A 21984-nucleotide genomic window follows, 5' to 3' on the forward strand; every position below is an offset into this window, starting at 1 on the left:
GCCCTGCCAAAGGTCCTACAGCAGTACAGCCACCCTGAAAAGATAAGAGGTCTGATCACGTGTCACCTCAGCTCCTGGAGTAAACTTGCAGGTGAAATAATTAATACATTTCTATCAAAGCCACAGGTACTGGTTACCTTTCCTGTCATGGTTCATAGGCACTGCTACTACAATAACTATTAGATGAAATCTTAATATTCAAAAAGAGTTTCAAAGCCTTGGCTATGCAAGACTGTCACTAGTGACTCTCAGCACTTGGGCACACAGGACGTACCAGAGCTGCTGGCAAGCAGGGCACAGCTCTCTGGCAGCTCTTGCACCCTCAGGGAGCCGCAGAAGGGTGTTCCTAGCCCAGCCAGCACAAGTCTTAGGCTGCTGCTGTTGCAGTCACCTTTCTCCTGTGGGGCCTCATTTGTTGGAAAAGAAGAATTTAAGTAAGTCTAGGAAGTGGCTTAGTGTAAACTGTGCATTCAGAGAGCAGTCTGTTACATACAGATCTATAGGTTTTAATGAACCAAGTTAGAGTTACAGAGGGTTGGGCACAGGAAGGACAGCAATGCTGGACTTGGGTGCCACAAAAATACTGGTGCCGGATGAAATTCAGTTTTCCTTACCACGGAGGACAGGACAGGTGAGGTGACCTACAAGCCCCCTCACCTGACATGGCAGGGAAGAGCAGGGACAGCCCAGCTGGATGCAGTCCCTCCCTGCAGCTGGCACCAAACAGCAAGACCAACCACCCCAGGAGCAGCCCACGCTTCGTGGCAATACCCCACCTCCCCTTGTGCCGAGGCAGAGGAGGGAGAAGTGAGGCCCTACCAGCCCCTTTAGGAGCAAGGGTCAGCTATCCTGCCCATGAAGATGATGGTGTTGAGGGAAGCTTCCCGGATGAAAAGCAGGAAGGGCCTGTTGGCATTGAAGATTTTTCTGTTCATAGGGAAGGAGCGGCCAGAGATGGTGACAGCTGTAGCAGCTGAGGCCTCGCTGCCTTCTTCATTCACCTGCCAACCAAGAGAGAAGATGGGATTAAAAGACAGGCATTATGCAGCATGGAGAGAGCTCACCGTCCTCCTCCACAGAAAGTAGGGGCCAGCAGCCTCCCTCCAAAGCCCCAGACTGCTGAGAAGTGAACACTGCAGGTTCAGAGCTATTTTTTCCCCTTTAAGCAAGAGGAAGACATGCTGGCACAAAACAAAGCTCACCTCAAGGAAGGCTTTATGGAAGGCCTCAGACACGTACAGGTCTGTGCGGCCCTCTGCAATGATACCTGAAATACAAAAATATACAAAGGTAAAACTGTGAGTTTAGAGACAGCTCAAGAAAGACCACATTCCCGTCCTTCATGGCCTGGGATCAGGCAGAAGGCACAGCTACCCTAAAACAAAAACATCCTCCTCCACGTGCAACTGACTGCTAAACTGCCATGTCCTCAGTGCAGAGCAGGGGTGAGGGTCCATGGTGAGACTTTACCAGAGAGTCCATCACTGACTGCAGCAACATATAAATGCTTTCACGTTCTCATTCCTCATGTGCTGCTGCACCTACTGCCCTGCCATCTAGGGAGGAACAGCTGCTCCTCACCTCTATCCTACACTGCCCTACCTCCACATCTCACCTGGGAGTCTGGCATTTTCTGGACTGAAGAGATCTTCCAGTCCCATTTTCCTCAGCTGTTCCTTGACACTGAAGCTGTCCTCAACACGGAAGCGAGGGAGGTAGACGAAGAGAGACACCTCCTTCATGGAATCTATCCAGCCCTGCAGCTTCTCCGATGTCAGGTTTCGCTCCACGTTGTCCAACGGTGTCCCAACACTGGGCAGAACCAGCACCATCGTGATATCATCCCCTTTGTAAGGCAGCTCCAGCACCTGGACTTTTTCCTGGGGGATGAATGTGTAGTGGAATTTGGACTCCTGGTACATAGTTGGGACTTGGCAGGTCTCACCATTGGCTTTATGAAATGTATCCAGTTTTGTGTTTGGAGCTGGGAACTGCGATTTCCAGTGCCCCTAAAAAGAAGAAGGGGAAAACAAACATGAGCACCATGTCTCCTGCAGGGAAGTGTGCTGCTCCCCAGTTTTGTTAGCTGTACCTTAAAATAAATGCTGTTGACTAGGACCAAGACAGTGAGATCATCAATACCGCCTTCTGGAATCACTTCTGTAATGCGCCTCTCTGTCTTATTAGCCACCCACTCATTAATGATCTGCCTGGAAAGTTCTGGCTTCTCCTAAAGGAAGAGACCAAAAAAAGGTTAAGCCAAGGGTTTTAAACACCTCTTTGTACCCCCTCTGCAGGAGACAGGTTCACAGGGTACGTGCTGCGGGAGGACAGTGAAGCTTAGGTATGAGGAGTGGCTGTAGTTAAGGTGAGCTGAGGCAAGAGGAGCTGCATCTCAGATTCCCTATTCACTGATATCCCACACACTCAGAGCAGAGCACTTCCTCTGGGCAAAAGACAGGGATGGACTGGGGGTAGGGGTTGGAACCAAAAAAAAAGCAAAATCCTGAGTAGTTCAAACTCACTTTGAAGTTCAAGGGCCAGAGTTTTGCTCCATAAACTATTTCACTGATGTTCTGGTAAGTCTCATTAAAGACCAGAGATTTCTCCCCGAAGAGACGGTTGGCTGATACCAGCTCTGAGGATTTGTTTGCTTTCTTGTAAAGGCGGCAGTTCAGCTTGGCAAAGAAGAAATGGATCTGATCCGATGTCTTCTCCGAAATGGTGTCAAATCGAAAGACCTGGACAAGCCAAACAGCAACAAGGAATCCGTGAGGAGGCTCCTGTGCTCCTGGGCCACAGAGGAAATGCTGGTGCAGCCCTTGCCTCAACAGCAACGAACCTGCAGGCCCTCAGAGCTTCACCCTGCACGTGTGGGAACCCAAATTTATAGAAAATCATCACAAGACCTCCCTTGGAGAGTCCAAATGGAGGATTAAACTCTGCTCAGATGTGGAGGTGCTGCTCCTCTTTCCAACACCAGTTTTCTTGCTCTCTATACCCCACCTTTGACTGGCCCCAGCTTCCCCTTTAAGTGCTGCTAAAATTAACACGGTGTTAATTTCAAGTTATGACACTGGGACCTAACCCCCTACCACCCCCCAGAGATGAGCACAGCACCAACAGGGCGTAGAAACAGCTCTTGGGTCATACCAGGTCATGGGAGGACCCACATGTGCTAAACCCTCCTGTGACAATGCCAAAGGCTGCTCCTTCCCAGGAGGAATTCTCATGGCCTGTTGAGTACTTCTGGTACATCTTATCTATTTTTACAGGGAATGGGAATATGTAGCAATCATTTTGAGGGTAGATTTTTGCAGCCCAGGGAATTTTTTAACTGTTCCCAGCTGCCAGCTGGAAGGACAATTATGATTTTTCTACTTCTATCCTACTTTAGGGCTTTAAGGCAGAGAAAATCCCACAGCGCATTGCTCTTTATGAACCTCCAAGATCTTTAGCACAGTTTCCTGTAAGGAAAAGCTGGTGTCAGCAGCCATTTCGTAGGAGAAAGGGGGATTAGGAGTGTAGGTGTGGGTGGCTCAATGGGAGAAGGTTCCCCTTCCAGTGGGGAAGGGCTGCCAGAGGGGAACGCACAAATGAAGATTTTGGAGATGTGGTTATAGCTGCTCCTCTTGGGCTGTGTGGAGGCCCCCAAAATTACTTGTTCCAGAGGCAGGATCTGTAAGGACAGCAACAGAGGGGACAAGCAGAGCAGTTTGATTCACATCTCCTCATTGCAGGGAGAAAGGCTCCTCTGGGCTGAGGCCTCCCACTGGAGAAAAAGGTATGGGCAGCATCAAACCCCACATAGCAGGTAAGTTGTCAGGTGGGTGGGTCTGACATTGAGAAGGGTGCTGGGAGAGACAGGGAGTTAAATTAGTCACATGGAAGAACCAGAACTCAGAATTACCTCTTAGTCTGGGATCAGAACTATCCCATGAGTATAGGGCCTACAGGTGGGGAGGGAGAGGCTCCCCATGTACAGGCTCCCCTGCCCTGGAAGTCAGGTAGACTGCAAGGTCTCCTGTGTGTCTGATTTTTGTCCCAAGGAAGAGAGAGGAGGAATGTGAAAAAGTCCCTCTGCTAATGGGACTTGATATCATGGCTTTTCCTGCTTTTTACATAAGGAAAAGCTGAGCTCAATCCGCAAGAAACAAACTGTTGCGGTTCCCTTCCCTCACCATCCAAATGGGCTTCCTTTCCTTCAGATGAAAACTAATCTCTCAAACCCAGGAATGCTGGATCCAAGTAGGGAGTAAGGGAAAAGAGCTGGGATGTAAACAAATCCAGAGATAGGGCTTGGAGCAACCTGGTCTAGTGGAAGGTGTCCCTGCGCATGGCAGAGGGTGGAACAAGATGAGTTTTAAGATCCTTCCAACTTGGGACTTCCTTCCCAAGGCAAGGAGCCACCCTGACCCTGAGAGTAGCCATGAAACCTTTCCTGTCTTTCAGACCTGCTACAGGAAAAGGCTGAGGAATCTGCACCAACCTCCATAAGCTGCTGGAGGGTGCTGCCACAGGCTCCAAGCTTGGTCATGGCGAAAGCTGTGGAAATGCTGAGGGGTGACATGAAGATGTTTTCCCCATTGTCCTTGGAGTCAGCCAGGTACTTGTAGAAGGTAACAGCAAACCGAGAGTTGGCTTTTGACAGCTCCCAGACTCGGGGGTTGGTGGACTCTGGGATCTTGTCCTTTGCTGGCTCTTGCCCCTCACCCTCCTGGGGCTTCTTTTCGGGGTTGCGGTAGATGCAGATGGGGTTCACGGGAATGTCGCGTGGCTTTGCGGTGCAGACGTCTTCCACGGCGTAGCGCTCAGGGGCAGCCAGCCCCCAGACACTGAGCAGACACACCACGAACAGATGCATTGTCCTGGAACCAGAGAGAGAGCTTAGACGTGCTGCCTGTCCATGAAACCCACGCTGCCACCACAGCCCACAGGTCTGTTCCAGCCAACATCACAGTGACACGAGCCCCACAGTCCTCTCCAATGATCCCTTTGCCCTGGACCTGCAGGACAAACGAGGACAGACAGACGGCACCAGGACAAGCCTGCCTGTGAGCACAAACTGCTTTTACACAATGCTTTTGGTACAAGTTTGTACCAAAATGGATGATTTGAACTTTTGAGTCTTCCCCATTGGCCAGTGAGGTGGCTACAGTGGAAGGACCCTGCCAGGCTCACCTCAGCTTTGCAGAACTTTTCAGTTACAATATAGGAGACACTATGGCAGAGAAAAAAAGGTGATAAGGAAAAGGTTTCCGAGGAAGTTGGTCCCTCCATGGACTGAGCATCTCTAATCTCCAAAAAATGTACTTTATAAGTGTGTATGGTGTAGCTGGTGCATCACACCAATTCCTGTCCAAAGTTCATACCACCTCAATGAAAACTGGTTGTCCTTGGCACCTAAAGAGTGCAGGCTAATGGCAATTACTGTGTTCCAGCAAAAGCAGATCTCTGAAAATCTCCCAGCTAGAGAGAGATAATTTATATTTTCCCCTTTGCTAAAGCACACCGAACCTCAGAATTTAAGTTAATTTTCAGTTAAAAGGAAACTTAAATATCATCTGGTTGCACCCCCTGCCATGGGAAGGGACACCTTTGCTCAACCAGGTTGTTCCAAGCCCTGTCCAAGCTGGCCTTAGATACTTTCAGGGATGGAGCAACCACAGCTTCTCTGGGCAACCTGTGCCAGGGCCTCCCCACCCTCACAGGGAACAATTTCCTCCTAAACCCCATCACCCACCAGCCCTGGCAGGAAGGTCTTGTGAGCCATCCCAGGGCCGACAGAACATATCCTGCATGCTGTGGTTCTAAGGTGCCGTTTGCATGACTGCTTTGTTTATGTACTCCATGGGAGGAAGCTCAAGCCCCACAGCCACAACAGAGTGGGATACAACTACTGGGGGGGGCTGGCAGCCTGCCCAGGTCTTGCCTGCTACAGGGCACTTTTCCCAACAGGTATCTAAGTTGGGTAAGTCTCTGCCTGCCTTCTCATACTGCCGTGACTACCAAGCATTGCCTTCTGAGCAACTATATTAAAAGTCACCTGCATTTAGCACTGCTGACCTCCATGTTTGTGATCTTTCAGTGCTGGTGGGCCAGCACCTGCTGGAACGAAACGGGAGCAGCTCAAAGGCTGATCTGGGATAAGGAGACCTCTGGGTTCTTCCACCACCCCCTCCCTGGGCTCTTGGCCAATGACTTCATCTGTGCTCCAGTTTCCCTGCAAAAGCAGAAACCAACTCATCTGCCACCAAGACCCTCTGGAGCCCCAAGGCTGTGTGACAGCACAGCAAAACAAGAGGGACTCACTCAGGCCATGGCCATAGCTCTCACTGGTAATGACACATGGATTATCTTGCAAAAGGTTTAGGACAGATGCAGCACCATACAGGGTAAAAAAGAATCTAAAAGCGGAGGGAAGTTAACCAATTACAAAAACAAAACCCAGGGCAAGAGAAAGGAAAAATATTAAGACAATTGAAAACACTCCAGGAAGTGCTATTCTTCCGAAACTTTCAATCCCACAGGAAAAGATAGTCAGCAACAAGCCAGACACGTTCCAGAGTTCTGCAATGCTGGGGCCAGGAGCAGAGCCCTTCACTGCCTGCAGCAGCCCTCCCTTAACCACTTGGTCCTGCAGCTCCAGCAGCACCAACGCACCTGTGGCCAGTCCCACCATGGAAAGGACAACCTCGCCATCGTCCCTGCCCCGTCACTCCACTCACCTCCAGGAAAAGGCATGTCCTGACCCTGTCTGTACAAGGACAAACACCTGCTTCTGTCAAGGCAGAAGCAGCTCATTGTGTTTGCCATCACAGAAAGTGCTGCTAATCTAATTTTTAATTCCTATTTAAAGGCCAAAGCACAAGAGTGGCGAGGGCACCTCCATCCTCACCCTGTCCTCATTAAGTGAGAAAGACTCCCTATTTTTACTCTGCAGTGAAGTCCTGACTCCGTCAATTCAGGGCAGATGCAGGACTTTATGTTAATGCTTTAAATCTAGTTTACCATCCATTAAGGTTGACCCAGCTTCTGACACATCCAATCTTGTCTGTTACAGGCAAGAGTCCCTGCTGTTTCCTGTCATAGGGTTTGGCCAAAACCCACTCCTCCTCCCCCCACAGCTCTTCAACTCTCCCTTTTCCTCTGCAGCACTGACACGCACTCCATGTGTCAACCTGGAAGGATACCAAAAGTATTCCCACAACAGCACTGCCTGAAAAGGGCTTACTGGCAAGGGGGAATGTAGAAATTAGAAAAGGTTCTTACAAGGGTGAAGCAACAAAAAGTGTAGAAAGCCAAGAAACAAGTCGCTGATTGAAAATCAGAAGGCTCTGGGGAAGCATCAAGAAACTCCCCGATCCCTTGGCTGCTGTGCAACATGGCTGACTCCCACCAGCCCACGCCATTTCCACCCCACTGTTCCATGGCTGTAGGACAGGATGATTAACTGCGCTTGCAGACCCCCAGCACCCACCCTACTGAACCTACTGGGGCTGCTGCTAGTGGTGGGAATGTCCCACGGCACCCACACACTGTGCTACACAGCCCAGCTAATGTATAATAGCTTGAACTATTTGGGGATTAATTTAGGCGCTCGAGAAACCTTCCCCACTGCCTCACAGCCCAAAACCAGAGTCCAAAGCAAACCAGCAGTGCTGTTTCACAGCCAGCAATTACTCAGGGCATCCTGACTTCATTAACTGCCCTCCACACCATGATTGGTGCAGGCTGGGGACAAAAGTCAAGCCTGACAATTTAGAAAGCTTCATGAGAGCTGGGGTGGGAGGACCCTCACTAATAGAACAAAAAGCCGCTGTGGCAGCCTCTCAATTCTTAGGCTCCTACTAAAGGAAAAGACACTGTTTCAAGGAATTAATTAACAGTGAAAGATGAGTGGAATCTCTTTCTCTTACCTGCCGCTGTACCTCCAGCCTTCTGCTTTTAGGAGGTAAATGCAAATTTTTGAGAGAACAGTCTTGCTTGAGCCTAAAGCAGTTTCCCCACTGGATTTCTCTGCTCAAACAGGGCTGAAACAGCAGCAGGGGATGGTGGGAGGGGAGTGGGATGCTGAGGCCAAAGGCTGATGACCAGCTGCTGAAGGTTAAGCAAAGAGTAGGAAAAAAAGAGGTAATGTTTAGTTTGAAAGAGGTTTTAAAGTTCAATCTGACAAGGGAGAGTTTGAGCACCTACCCCACACAAGTGCCACATGCCCTCAGTTTTTGCCAACAGAAAATGAACTGCTTATCCCATGAGAAAAACCTCAACGCCTTCAAGAGTTTGAATAAAAATTATATAAGCTATTTGTAGATCTAATTTTGGGATCTTCTAGCTAAGCAAAATGCTTCCCCCATCTGTCCCAAGCCCTGTCCAGACAAAAGCTGGGAAAAATTGCCCCACATTCTGCAGTTTCAAATACATCCCATCTTAAACACACTCACCTGAAAAAGGGTCCCCTGGGAATGGTCACAGCCCCAAGACTGCCAGAGCTCCAGAAGCATTTGGAGAACACTTTCAGGCACAGGATGGGACTGTTGGAGCATCTGTGCAGGGCCAGGAGTTGGACTCTGTGATCCTGGTGGGTCCCTTCCAAACCAGGATATTCTTTGATTCTGTGACCTTTCACTTGCACAGCTGGAAAGCTGAGGATTAACAGCAGCTCTCCCAAATCCTCTCCAAATTCACAAGGCAGAGTAGTGAGCAGGACTGAACACCATTTCTGATCCAGGAGGCAGATGCTCTACAAATTCTGCAGCACTGTCCCCTGAATTTCAAATCTCAGGAGTGGGCTGGCTCAGCAGGTGCTGGAGCAATCCTGTTCCTGGCCTCCAGTAAAAGGAACATTTTCCCTTAACGGAAAATGCAATTGCAAAGTGGTTTGGGTTAAGTAGATCTTACTGTATCAGTGTGGGACATAGTTAAATGGGACAGAGATTGTGGAGGTAAAGTGAAGGATGATGACAAAAGAGTCTTCCATGAGAAAGGAAGGACATGAAGGTTACTCCAGGTGGCTGCTGGTTTAATTTTTTGCGGTAACTGACATGCTCATAGATCCCAAGGTTTTCAGAGTGATTCAGATGCTCCATATGCAGGCAGACATCCAAGCACAGGTTTCCACTTACCCAGTGCCCAGAGGTAGTTTAAAGCAGTAAAACCAACAGCAAACAACTATGCACATCCCACAGAGCCCCCAAGGCATTTATTCTAGGGTAGCTGAGTAAATCTGTCTTTTGAATGCAGCATGTAAATGGTCATTTATGGCTTGTTCAGCTCCAGCACTCACACCTGAGCAGAGCTATCCCGAAGGAAGCACCCAAGATAGCCAGTGTCCTAATACAAACGGTTAGATGCCTTGTTGGCTCTAATAGAGGGGCTGTTTTACTCCCAAAGCTGCTGCTCCTAGACCCAAAGCAAAGATCAGAGGCTCAAAACCAACCAGCACCAAAGCCTGGTAGCCTGTGGCAAGCCAGATGAAGCATCATGCTTTGGTTTTAGTTTCTCCCACATGGAGACAGGGAGTTGTAGTTCACAGTTAGGAGGGAGGAGGTTATGCAAACAACTGAACACATCCTAGCTGGAAAGAAACAGTTCTTAAACATACCTGATCGGTGAGGAGAAACACAAATTGCCTTAATTTTGTTTTGTGCTTTGGGTGTTCACTGCTGAGTTTCATGGCTACGCACAGGGAAAATGACTCTTGCATACACAGAGCTAGATGGGATCAAGGAATCTCATAAGTTAGCCTTCTTAAGATTCTTTCTGTCCTGCTATCCATATCCAAAGGGAAAAAGAAATTCCAGCAGGTACCATCCACTCTCGAGCCTGGTCTCCCCTCTTTTCCACATCAAGAAACCCAGCAAGTTTCCCCCAGTCTCTCTTGATGTAGAGCACCCACCACATCCTTCCAGAAGGATCTGACTCTCCACAGTGCTTCAGATCTTCTGTTTAAAAGCCAGCCACTGCAGGAATTCAGTTCTCTCTCTTTTTTTTTTTTTCCTTCTGAAGTGAGTCACTACATGAGGATCCTGAATCCTCAGACTAGGGAGAAAGGGTAGAGGAAACCATCTCCAACTGAAACTTTGTTTTCTGCTGCATTTCCCACGAAATACAATTCCTTTATAGGAACTGAATGCTTCAAGTCATCCAGCAAGTAAGTGTGGAAGTGTGAGGGGGCCTGATAATGAGCAGTGATGGGCTTCAGCCCAGAAAAACACACTTTACCTTGATCCATGGTGCCCAGGTTCAAGAATAATAAAGACAATAATAATAAACTTTATGCACAAACTCGAGGGGCAGAAGGCTGTGCTTGCCCTGGAGTAGGAGAAGGAACAGTTTTGCAGTGAAGCAGCTGCTTCATCCAGTTCCAGATTTACAGACAATGACTTGTTAAAGACCACAAAAAGATGTGAAAGGAGAAGACTAAAAACCACAAAGTAGACTGTGGAGCAAAACTCATTCTCACTTTAAGGCAAGTTCCAAATCAGGCTCAGCATTAGACAAATGCTGCTCACTCTATGCTCTGAAGTGTCTGGTTTGCTTCTGAGCAATTAACAAAACTAATTTGAGTATCTTTTCTTGTTCACCTCAGGTGAACAAGAAAGGAGCCACTTTGATTTCCAGGTCAAAAGAGAGCAGACCAAACCCAGGAGACTTTGTGGCTTCTCTGCTATTTGGCATCTCTTATGCTCCAGCCCGGCAGAGAACACACACACACACACACACACACACACACACACACACACACACACACACACACACACACACACCTCTGGGCTGGTGAAAATCTTACTCAGATGGTCCGACAGTCTTACACCTCACACAAAGTTTAGACGAATGTACATTCATCCCAGACAGAAAACAAGAGATTTTCAAAGTGTTCTTCATTAATTTATCACTTAATATAAATGCTGACAAAAAAGCAGGTAAGACCTTGTAGACACTTCCATCTATTTACAAACCAAATAGTGAATCACTTTTCCACTCCCTTTTCTTTGTTCCATCTGCAGCTCTAAGTACCCTCAGACATTCTGTGAGAGCAAGGTGAGGCTGAGTCAAGAGGGAGGAAAGCAAGGTGAAGAGGAAAGAAGAAATAGCATTTCAACATATGGCTTTTTCTATATAACTGCCATGCATGTACAGTAGGTCTCCACTCCCTTGTTCTTTCACACAGAGTGACACCATTGGTTCTGTAGGTCTGAGAATTAAACAAAGGAGACCAATACTGATTTTCAAATCTCTGGATCCTCTTGCCTTTTGCCTCCTTCAATGCATTCTGTCCCACTTCAGCAGAGTATCGAGAAGGTTTTTCTTTCAAGTCTAAAAAGTATATTGTAGGAGTAAAGACATAGGGAGTTGGATATAGAGAACTTTCTTCTACTCCTTTTATTATCTCAGTTTTCCCAAAAGGTAACACAGCAGCTAACCTTTCCTGGAAAAGACACAGCAATTCCCCATGTACCTCTGAACATCTCCTCCATGATCAGGCCTGTACGTACAAGACTTCGTAATTCCCCTGAACTTGCAAAGAATTCAATTAATGGAATTCTTCTCATACATTCTACTTCATCTCTACGCCTACTGCAAATGTTTTGATAGTTACAAACAGTAAATATCCACAGTATCAACCCAGAGTCAGCCACTTCCATGAAGGATTGAGAATTTTTGTTTATAGGAAAGAGAAACAGGAAGGGAAGAAAACAGCAGAAGGAGAAGAAAAGCAAGGAAAAACACAAGGAGAGAATGAATGATATTTTGTTTAGCATTGATTCATGAGAACAGCAGATGGAATTTCACTTATCTAGGATCCTAAATAAATTTAAGAAATAGTTCATAATCTGACTCAACAAATCTCATGGTCTCCTTTATTACCTAGACTATCCTTTATTTTATTTTTTATTAAATATACCTCTGCAGGGCACAATCACATACAATCAATACGATTGGATAATTACATGAGCTCTATCCCAAGCATATATGCACCAATGTTAAAAAGTTATTTAAAAAACCAAACAAAACAAACAACCCAAAAAATAAAATAAACTCCACCCAAAAAGGTGATAATGACTGCAGAATGTCTCGGGGAGACTTGTAAGGAACTAACAAGATCAAAGAAAATTAGACTTACAAAAACCACAAAAAAAAATCATATATCGAGAAATCCCACAACTGGAAGTAGATGATTTCAAAGAAGAAGTGGGAGCTGTAATATAGATCCCACAATTCTTCCTCCCTCCTCTCACACAGGTCTTGCTTCACCTCTTCCTCCCCACAGCAACAAATACAAGGGGGGGAAGAGCTTAACACGATGCTACCAGTTAGAGAAAATAGGGAAAAATAGCCAAGCTACAGAACAGTTGCTAAGCTGACTTCAAGGAAAGATCCTTTTAAGCATGGAAGCTGCTTACACAGCAAGCAGAGGCTAAAGGGGGAATGGGAACTCCTTAAAATTAGGACAAACTCTGAAAGTGATCAGTTTTGCCCATGTTGATCAGCTTCACTTATGAGAGGCTGCAGATGAACAGCACCAATTGTGAGCTGTGCAGCAGCTGAGATGGGAACGGGATTGCTTCTTCCTCTTAGGTCACTCCATGAATTTATTAAAGGCTGCTGCCAAATTTTTTTAAAAAGCTACAATTAAAGAGGTCAGTGCACACATCCAGTTGTGGGATCCGTCTGATATACAATCTGGTTTGGATGCCAAAGACTTGTGAGTACTGTCTGCCATGGAACTATTAATAAAATCTTTTTTAACATTATGAAGAAACAAATAATTTCTTGAGCATCAAATACTCCACAATATTTTTTTTTTCCACTTACACATATATTTACCCCATATACATTTCACATGTAATTCCATCATGTCTAATGCTTTTTTTTTTCCCAGAGATTGCACTACCTGTTGCTTCTGTATCTCCCAATACTGTATTTTTCAAACTGAAGTGGACAATTGCGTTTTCCTAAAACTTGCAGTTCTTCAAAACAGTTGTTTCCTGGCATATGAAAACATCCCACCAGTATATCCAAGGAAAGCTGCCTTGCTGGATGAAGTTAGGCACCTAAACCTTCCCAACTGCTGAAGACCTTGCAATTAGCACTAAAAATCATACACAAACTCACTGGAATTGCAAAGATTGCCTGGGAAAGATAATTTAATTATTTACGTTACTAAGCTACAGGCATCCAATTTTGATTATTATGGCCACATATTTTAAGCATCAAATGACTCTGATGTTCCTGATGCAGACAAATCCACATTGCCATGCGTTCTTTATATCGGGAAATTTCGGAAAAAGCTGCAGCCTCTTTGCTTGCCACACTTCCCACGTAACAACATTACACTTGCCAAGAGGAAATAAAATTATAAAGAAAATAAATGTTAAGTTTGTTCTCCTTTCTCTGCTAACCAAGGCTCTACCTGCATCACAAGAAGTGCTTCGAAGACTGTGACAACACTAAGCAGTTACATTCTTCTTCCTACAGAAGAATAAAGGCCACATGTTAACTGTAGAAGGACACTGTGCTGGGCTAATATTTCTCCAAATCCCTTCCTTGTGGTGTATAACTAGAATTAACTTAATTCTGTCATTAACTTAGAATTAACTTAGTCTCTGTCATCCCCTGACATTCCAACAGAAAATAATGCAGTTGGTAACAGTTGACTATGGAAATAAAAATTCTCAATGAAGTTTTTTGACATTTTAAGAATCTATTTGAATTGAGAGCAAATCAATTTGTGCGACATAATAATCTGTACGTTGATTTACCACAAGTAACAACCACCTGCCTCTTAGCACTACAGCTGTACACAAAAGGTGGCTTAGAAGAGCTGCTTCATTTTCCTCAGAAATTCAGTTTACACTTACTCAAGCAAGGTGGATGCTTTTCCTGTTCATAACACCATTACCATGTAGGCCACTCCCTTTTTTTCACCCCCAGAGGAATTGTTTTATTGTGCTACAAGAAATTAAGTTGCTGACACGTCAACTTTTTTGGGTTGTGTTTAAATCAGCGACATTAGGAGGCAGGAATGGAAGGCTGTGCTTTGGAAAGTGAATGATGACAAAATTTGAGTATGAAGGTAACATGGCCCAGCAGCATAGCTCTGTGTTCCTTCTATCTATCCTAGGACCAAAACCACCTCTCCATACACACAGAGACAAGCACAAAAACTTGCACACTGCGTATGTTAGGATCTTTTCTCCCATTTTTGAGCAGAGAAGGTGGCTGGCACTCCCACTGTTGAGCCTCCTGAACCCTGGCATGGCAATTTCTTGGACCATAAAAGCAGGTCTGAAAGAGACATTCCAGGAAAGAAGCTTTATACTGGGGGTGTTTCAGATGACTGTCATGTAAGTCTGCTTTGTTATAGTCCAAAATTATAAATGGCAATGGAAATGAGGGTTTATGCTACTTACTTTAAGGGATTTCCCTTTGAACCTAAAAACTTGAGTAATAAGTCTGTGAGACTTTGAGTAGCTCAAGGAAGGGAAATGCCAGCAGCTTTCTTGTATTAATTATAAAAGCCTCAATCCTGGCCCTTTCTAATATAAAATTGGCCCCACCTTACTCAATCCATGCTTTCAAGAGACAATATCATCACAAGTTTGGTTCTTCCACATCTAATTTAATGCAATGCGAGTGTTTCACAAATCTTTTCGGTCCCACTGGACTTAAAAGTCAGTCACTTTTTAAACACAGATTTCTCTTTTACTGTAACTGAAGAAATTTTCAATCAGTATTCAATTTAGAAACACTTAAAAACAAGGCTTCTTGGATTATAACATTTCTAAGTTCCTTCTCCCTCTCTAAATGAGCCATTCAGTCAGCTGAGAGAGTGCATGAGAGACTGAAAACACATCACAACACCTCAGATACATCTCAGTACATTGCAAATTGTATGACTAAATGGAATGATTTTCCACAATTCAATGTATGGGCAAGGCTTGACAATCATTAACTTCTGGAGATTGTTACTAGGATAATACAGTCAACTCACAATACCCTACACAAATGTCTGACAATCAAAATGGCTACACCAGGGGGAAAAAAGTGTAAAGCACAAGTCTTTGGCTCTCCTTTAAAGAAAAACAGCAGTTTACCATGTTTATACAGATCCCCTGTTTGCCTACCAGTAGGGGCAATATCACATTTGTGCATCACTGAGTAATAACACCATTAGAAAAGGCAACTTCACAGAAGTTATTGGCTAAGCGAATTCATTTGAATGCTCTGTTTTGAGGCAGCAAGCTGTCACTGTTACACAATCAGGGAGGGTGGATGGGCAAGCCACAGGAGAAAAAGAGCAGAAAGGGGAGAGACGGCTCAGAAAAACTCCAGAGAAAAACTTGAGAAGAACAGGGATAAAAGCACTGCTAGCGTGAAAGGTGCTCTGATCTACAGAAACAAAAATCCTACTCTAGAATGGGACAGCATGCAAGAAGGGCAGAAGAAAAGGTTTAAAACTTCTCCTATTAAGAAAAAAGAACTAGGTCACAGGACAGACAGATGAGACGCTGAGAGAAGGAGGGAAGTAACACCACAGAATAAACAGACATCACCTATATACTGACTGAATCACTGACACACTGAAGCTTAACCTACCACTTGAAGCTTCCTGTTCTGAAGGTTTGTCCATGCTGTCCACCTGGCTGAAAGCCAGATATCAGTGAGGGTTCAGAGTTGTCTGGGGTAGCAGAAAATTTAACCTACCTACCAAAGACACAGCAGTGCCCTGACACCATGGTAACACTGCTTCTTCTTGCCCGACAGAAGGAACTCAACCACTTGGTAGCCAAGACCAATTTCACTGAGGTGGCCAGAATTCCTGTATGACTGGGACAGTGATGGGCTACAGGAATGAGTGTAGCGAGATACAGTCACTCCAGACATTTTCATGCTTGTTAGGTGTAAACATCAATGCTGCCAATACATACAGAGTTATCTGTCCCCCCTGGTCTCCCAGTTTTTCCACAAAACTGGAACATTTTAGGTGCAGTTTCCTGACAAAAACTTAAGAACATGCACTGCATTTTGCTGTTGGATTTGTTCAATCAACTAAACTTCTGCAAAAAAAGCAGAAAAAGGGAAAGAGGAGGAGGGGATGAAGCAAAGTCGAAAATCAATACTGTTAGTAGATATCAAACAAACTATTTAACAAGCCAAACTATAATTTTGGGCAAACAGGGCATTCACCTGGACACACTGATCACGACAAGGACATTATGCACAAAGTACACCACAGAGAGCTGGATGAAGGAGAAAAAAAAAAACCCAGTAAGGTCTCCCTTCTAATCCACAGATTTCAGAAGCATTCATCATATGTAGGCCAGCAATCTAGATAGTGCTTACTGAAGAATTCCAGGAGAAAATGTGGAGAAAAGAATAATCCCTAACCTGGTGAGGGAACTAGGAAGTAAAAGGTAAAGAGGTTTTTGCCCCTCCAGATTTTTTTCCTAGTATTACAAATGAATCTGTAGTGTCCAACCTATCATTACCATATTTGAAAATTAATTTCACATCCACAATTACTACAGTCAAAAAAAGGCACGTTCTGGGCTTGTCCTCCTAGATTAGAATATTGCACTAATTATCTTGACTAAGATGAGCTCCCTGCGTTAATAAAGACACAGCAGGAAGGAGCAAACTAATTAAAATCAAGGAAAAGTCTGACCTGAGGGTGGTGCTCTGCACTGAAGGATGAGAGGGCCCAGGGGCTGTGTCAGGTGACTTGGGAGCAGGCAGCCAGGAAAAGACCTTCATCCTCCTCATGCTCAGAGCTGAGAAGGGAGGAACAGACCTGATGGGCTCCCAACTACATCACCCCAGTTCTGCTCGGCTCCAAGGGGAGTGGCTGGAATGCTTGGCTTCAAGTAGGAGATACAGATGGATAGGGGCAAGGGGAGATGAAGCTGTTTCAGTGCAAAGTTGATTCTTTGCAAAAACTTTAAAGAGGTGTTAGAAAAAAGCAAGCTTCAACTACTCTAGGCAATTAAGAGGCCAAAGTTCAACTAAGAGTGAAATAAATCCGTGTTAAGACACATGGAAAGTGTGGGGGGGTGTGCTGAAAAATGCTTTTATTTTCATTCAGTGCTTCTACCTCCCAGACATTTGATCACAACAGCTGCGCTCATGCGAAAAAATTCTTAAAACATACCCAATATATATACAGATATAACTATGTATATATGTATATATATATTTATATATAAATTTTTATTTAAATAAAAAAGAAAGCTCGAATCCCAAGCCAATATGTGTATCAAATCCTTGACCAGCCAGGTCTGTAGGGCATAATCAAATTCAATGTGAAATAGTATATAAACGCGGTGCCTTGACTGGGCAAATTAAATAATTGCTACTCAAAAGAGTCTTCTGTTTGGACTCTCCTACTGGTAGGCAATAGTGAGACTGTATCCCCTCCCTCCCCCCTTTTGTTTTATTTAACAGTATGATGAATGCAAAGCTTAGCCCAAGGTTGCTATAACCTCAGCAGGAGTTAAGGTTAAGGAAAAAAAACTAAAACCCAAGAAAATTTATTAACTCTTGCTTTACCCAACCAAAGCAATGCAGTAATTTATTACATAACCAGTGCTTTCCCACTTAGTAGTCTAACCCAGAAAGAAAAAATGAGGACAGGCCAAGAAGGTAAAGAGGGAGCAGCACTTGAAAAATCATTTTCAAGAGGTCTTCATAACCAGGATCTTACCTCAGCACATGCCAAAAAAGTAAAAAAATGTGCAGCAAGAACAAAATCTTTAATTAAAAAAAAAATTAAAAGACGCTTACGGCTTCTTACAAAGCATCTACTTAGAGAAGTATCAGATCTATCAGGCAAAATTTGCTTCTCAGTACTTCTGGCAAGATCTGTGCTGCACGTTCAGTGGTTACTTTGGTGCAATTCTTCCCCCATAAAACAGGAATCCAGGGTGGATTCACTGCAGCTCTGAGGAACTGCAGGTTGATATTCAGGTGTCAGATTCTAACACATACAGATCTTAAACAATGCCGGCCTTTAAAAAGGACCACACCTTTGCAAAGACCCCTTCATTTGTAGTTTAAATTCAGCGACTTAAACAAGAAGCTCAGGTTAAGTTCCTGGCCACAACAGGAGGAATTGCGTCAAGCATGAAGTTTGCTGCACATCTTTTGACACTGCAATTCACAGCTACTCTCCAACCCTCATTCCTTGTTTACCCTTAAACCATACAAGGAAGTGGCCTAATTCTTTTAGTAAGGTAATAAGGAATTATGCACTGGGTATGTAATAATACCAAAATAAAAGAAAAAACCTACTTCATTAAGATCATACAATTAATCAAACAGAGTATATATATAATATCTTTTTTTTAAGCCCTGGGATTCAAGGCGTCCAAAGTTATTAAAATAAAGTTCATTCACAGAACAAAAACAAATTTAATTTGAATTGCTTGCAGATACTGCTAATTTTCATTTTTTTAATTAAAAAATGCGTTAATGTGAACTATGTGCAGGATTTGTTTCTAGTAGTTGTGTTTGTGCACATTGCCTCTGGACCTGCTGCTCTGCTACTGCTGCTGCTCCTGGGTTTCTCCAATGATCCCTGGAAAAAACCACGAGATGGAAGCTGCCACACCCCAGCAGAAGGAACTCCAGGGTGTGCTGGCCTTGTTTCATGGAGCAGATGTGGGTGTGACTCCTGCCCGCTGGGAGTCATGGCCATCTCCTCCTCCCTCGGGCTCCTCTGACAGGCTGAGAGATGCCATATTGTTTGACAGGAGGCCAATGTTCTCTTGGGTCAAAGCTGATCCATTTGGAACATCACTGCTGAAGGGAAGTTGAGGAGAAAGGGGAAGTGGGTGAAAAGAAGCAATTACTAAGATTTTTCCTTTATTTTTAAGTATGAGGACTTCTGTGTACACATTCCAGTATACTTAACTTACTTTAAATTATTATTTAAATTATAATAATTTAAATAATATTTAAATAATTATTTAAATAATATTTTATCTTTTTTCCCCTAATTAATAAAAAATAAACAGTTGTTTTGATTACATTACTCTCACAGCACCATACGGAAAAATTAGTTCCTGCCCTGGACATGTCAATCTGACGGTGCAGCACAGAACACCAGAACTGGTTACACAAAGAAGGTGCAGACTTCATCAGCAACAGCGAATTTATTCAGAAAATGCTCATTCTGAATAAATATTAATATTCCAAACTGCTCACATTAAGTTACATTAACAGCCAAGCTCCTCTGTTCAGTGCTGGCCTGAATACATGTAGATTCCAACTGTCTATTAAATGTGAACTGAAATCAATCTCAGCATCTACACAGATCAAAGTCCACTACTGACAACTGAAAGTGAACTTAGTTTCAAAGGGTGTGCCTTGCTAAACAACATCCACATCATAAACCTTAGCAGGATGGAGTAACTTTCACATTTGGGAGATTTCTTTTATTTGAAACTATAACAGCAGATAAGGATATCTTTTGTGGTGGCTGCATAACTCCTGCTTCTCCCGACTAATCATCCAACACTGATTACATGGATTCTTCTCTGACAGACACTGCATGACTTCTGTTCTATTAATTTATATACAGTCTTATTCCACTCATCTACTCCACAGCTAGAGAGGTCCCTAATTCAAGCCTGCACTATAAAAACTTGATTTGTACCCTCTTTTCCTAGTAGGTGCTTCCTCATCATAGCTGATGTGAGGCAAGGGTAATTATTCAACAGGAGAGCAGCCCTGAAGAAGTCAGTCTCCTGTTACACAAAGACAGGTTGAAGGCCCATGTTACCTGAATGTTAGTGTCAGGTCCTCAGCTGGAACCTTGTTTTGTGGTTCTAATTGTCCGTTTTCTGTCTGCTTAGTCGTGCCCAGCTTGTTTTTCATATCCAGTGAAGACTGGCTCTCCTTTAAAGAAAGGACAGATGAAAACTTCTTAAAGAGTGTGTTGAAAGAATTGGAGACTTCATCCCTTAGGGATGATGAAGGCAACCTGTAAATTGCAGTCATACAATTTAACCCGCAAAAGCCATGAGACAAAACCAGACTTATAGATATGCTCATCCTTGCAGGACACAGTATCTCCCACAAAGAAGGGATGATCCTTGTAACAACAAGCAAAGGCCACAGACTGTAACAGCACACAGACTTCTGAACACTAGCCTGTACCTGTAGATGATGTTTCCTATGTTAAAGCAGTTTATAGAACTCATGGCACAGTGACCTTGGAGACCATTTGGTTTCCACCAAATTCAACACCACACTTATTTCAAATGGTGACAAATTACCAGCATTTTAAAGTGGCCACATTAAACTTCTTCATGAAGAAGACTCATGAAACTCTTGAGCAGGTTTTGAACAATAGATGTGAAGAGGAAAACGGGTGACTCCAGCTGTGGGCATCCAGCAGGGAGCCTTTCTGCCAGGGTGAAAGGGCCGCAGCCAGGTACACAGCTCTCCACTGCATCTCTGCCTTCCACGCCCCAGCACTCACCATGCTCAGCTCACGGGTTCGCTTCCCAATTTCCCTTTCCACCTGGTGTAGCTCCAAGCTCAGCTGTTCACTTGAGATCATCCCAGGCCACTTGGGAGGTGGGGGTGGGGGCTGTGGTTGGCCTGCCAGAGTAGTCGCCTCTCTCTGCAACAGCAGCCTGTTACTAACAGCCTAAATGCATAAAGCCAAGCACATACACAACTGAGCACACAACACACCAAGCACAGAGAGCTCTAAGGCCATAATTCCAGAGTATTGGCTCATTGACAAAACCAAGGCTGCCTCTCGCCACACTTCACAATGTCCCAATTGAAATCACTTCCAATGCAAGTTTCAACATGTTTCTGTACAAACAGACAAGTACTTTCATTTTTAAACAAGCAGTGTTAAAAGCCTCTTGCTGTCATAAATTTGCACATGTTTTCTTCACATACCACTCCCTTCTCAAAACTAAGACTAAGCCCATGAACAAAACCACTACTCTCTTCTGAGCTCTATATTCAACAAAAGAGAACTGCAGATAAACAAGTCTGCTGCTTTATTTGCAGCAGTAGAACTTCTCTAATTCTACAGCAGAGCCAGAATTATTATTACATCATCTTGAGAGATGTAGTTGTCAATATACAGGTCTCTACTGACCCACATTAGGAAACAGAGGAACAGAGAGGGAAAAGTGACTACGGTCGTTCACAAGTTGCAAGTTACTAAAAGCAGTAGCTGTGTCAGCCATTCTGAAAATCTGCTAATACTGGCAAATCAGTTCTGCAAGTGTGTGCTCTGCATTTAGATACATCATCTTGTACTCCACACAGCCCAACAGCTGGCTGGTCTTTAAGCAGGAATGCTCATACAATGCAAAAGCAAAATGATCTAGTTCTTCATGTTCTGGCTGAATTGATTACTGCAACCTTGTAATAGGCAAACCGGTGAAGATTCCTTGATTTCTGATATCTACATGCAGCTTTAAACACAAGAGAGAAATTGAAAGCTGTTCTTACTCAAAATAATTCACTAATTCTGCAAAATTCATATTATGGCAAAATCAGGGCTCAACATTCAACTCCGCAGGATTTAACACTGACACAATCACAACAATGATGAGCAGGAGAAGGCCACTTACAGGTTTTGCAACTTTCCAATACTCTTGTATTATGGCAAAGGCAGACATGCAAGATTGAAAACATTTTCTCCTCTCATTCCCAAACAAGTGCACAAGAACACAAACTATGTTTCGAGTAACTAACGAAAGCATATTACTGCAACTACTGCTGTGTCTTAATTGTGAGCTCTTAAACTAATCTGCAATAACCCTCCTTTGTAACGTGTTCTCAGCTAACCACAGCTTGAGCAGAATCTGCTATCCACTACTTACAGCAATTTCTTCTGGGAAAATGTTAACACAAATAGGTGCTGAGGTACCTAGAACAGTTTTCTGGTAATTATTTACTGATTTTTCCTAAGAGGAAAAAAATAACTAAAGCTTTCTGAAATGATGC

General features: G+C 44.1%; 1 protein-coding gene across 6 annotated transcripts in view; it reads right to left on the reverse strand.

The window, feature by feature from the left end:
• Positions 1-498: 498 nt before the first annotated feature.
• Positions 499-21984, reverse strand: part of RC3H1 (ring finger and CCCH-type domains 1) — a 73277-nt gene continuing 51791 nt past the window's right edge. The window contains exons 18-25 of one of the 6 annotated variants that reach the window (XM_066192256.1): positions 20489-20659; positions 19787-19902; positions 4490-4868; positions 2526-2741; positions 2093-2230; positions 1616-2009; positions 1203-1267; positions 499-1001 (exon numbers count right to left, since the gene is read on the reverse strand). In XM_066192256.1, coding sequence (XP_066048353.1) covers positions 828-1001; positions 1203-1267; positions 1616-2009; positions 2093-2230; positions 2526-2741; positions 4490-4868; positions 19787-19902; positions 20489-20659 — 1653 coding nt within the window. In that variant the 3' untranslated portion in view covers positions 499-827. Of the gene's footprint in view, positions 1002-1202; positions 1268-1615; positions 2010-2092; positions 2231-2525; positions 2742-4489; positions 4869-7919; positions 8088-11886; positions 18805-19786; positions 19903-20488; positions 20660-21984 lie in introns of those variants that run through there. The other 5 variants (XM_066192255.1, XM_066192254.1, XM_066192253.1 and 2 more) reach the window with 5 other exon arrangements.

This window comes from Chamaea fasciata, unplaced genomic scaffold, assembly GCF_029207755.1.
Source record: "Chamaea fasciata isolate MVZ Bird 193981 ecotype frontalis unplaced genomic scaffold, bChaFas1.0.hap1 SCAF_10, whole genome shotgun sequence".
Taxonomy (NCBI): domain Eukaryota; kingdom Metazoa; phylum Chordata; class Aves; order Passeriformes; family Sylviidae; genus Chamaea; species Chamaea fasciata.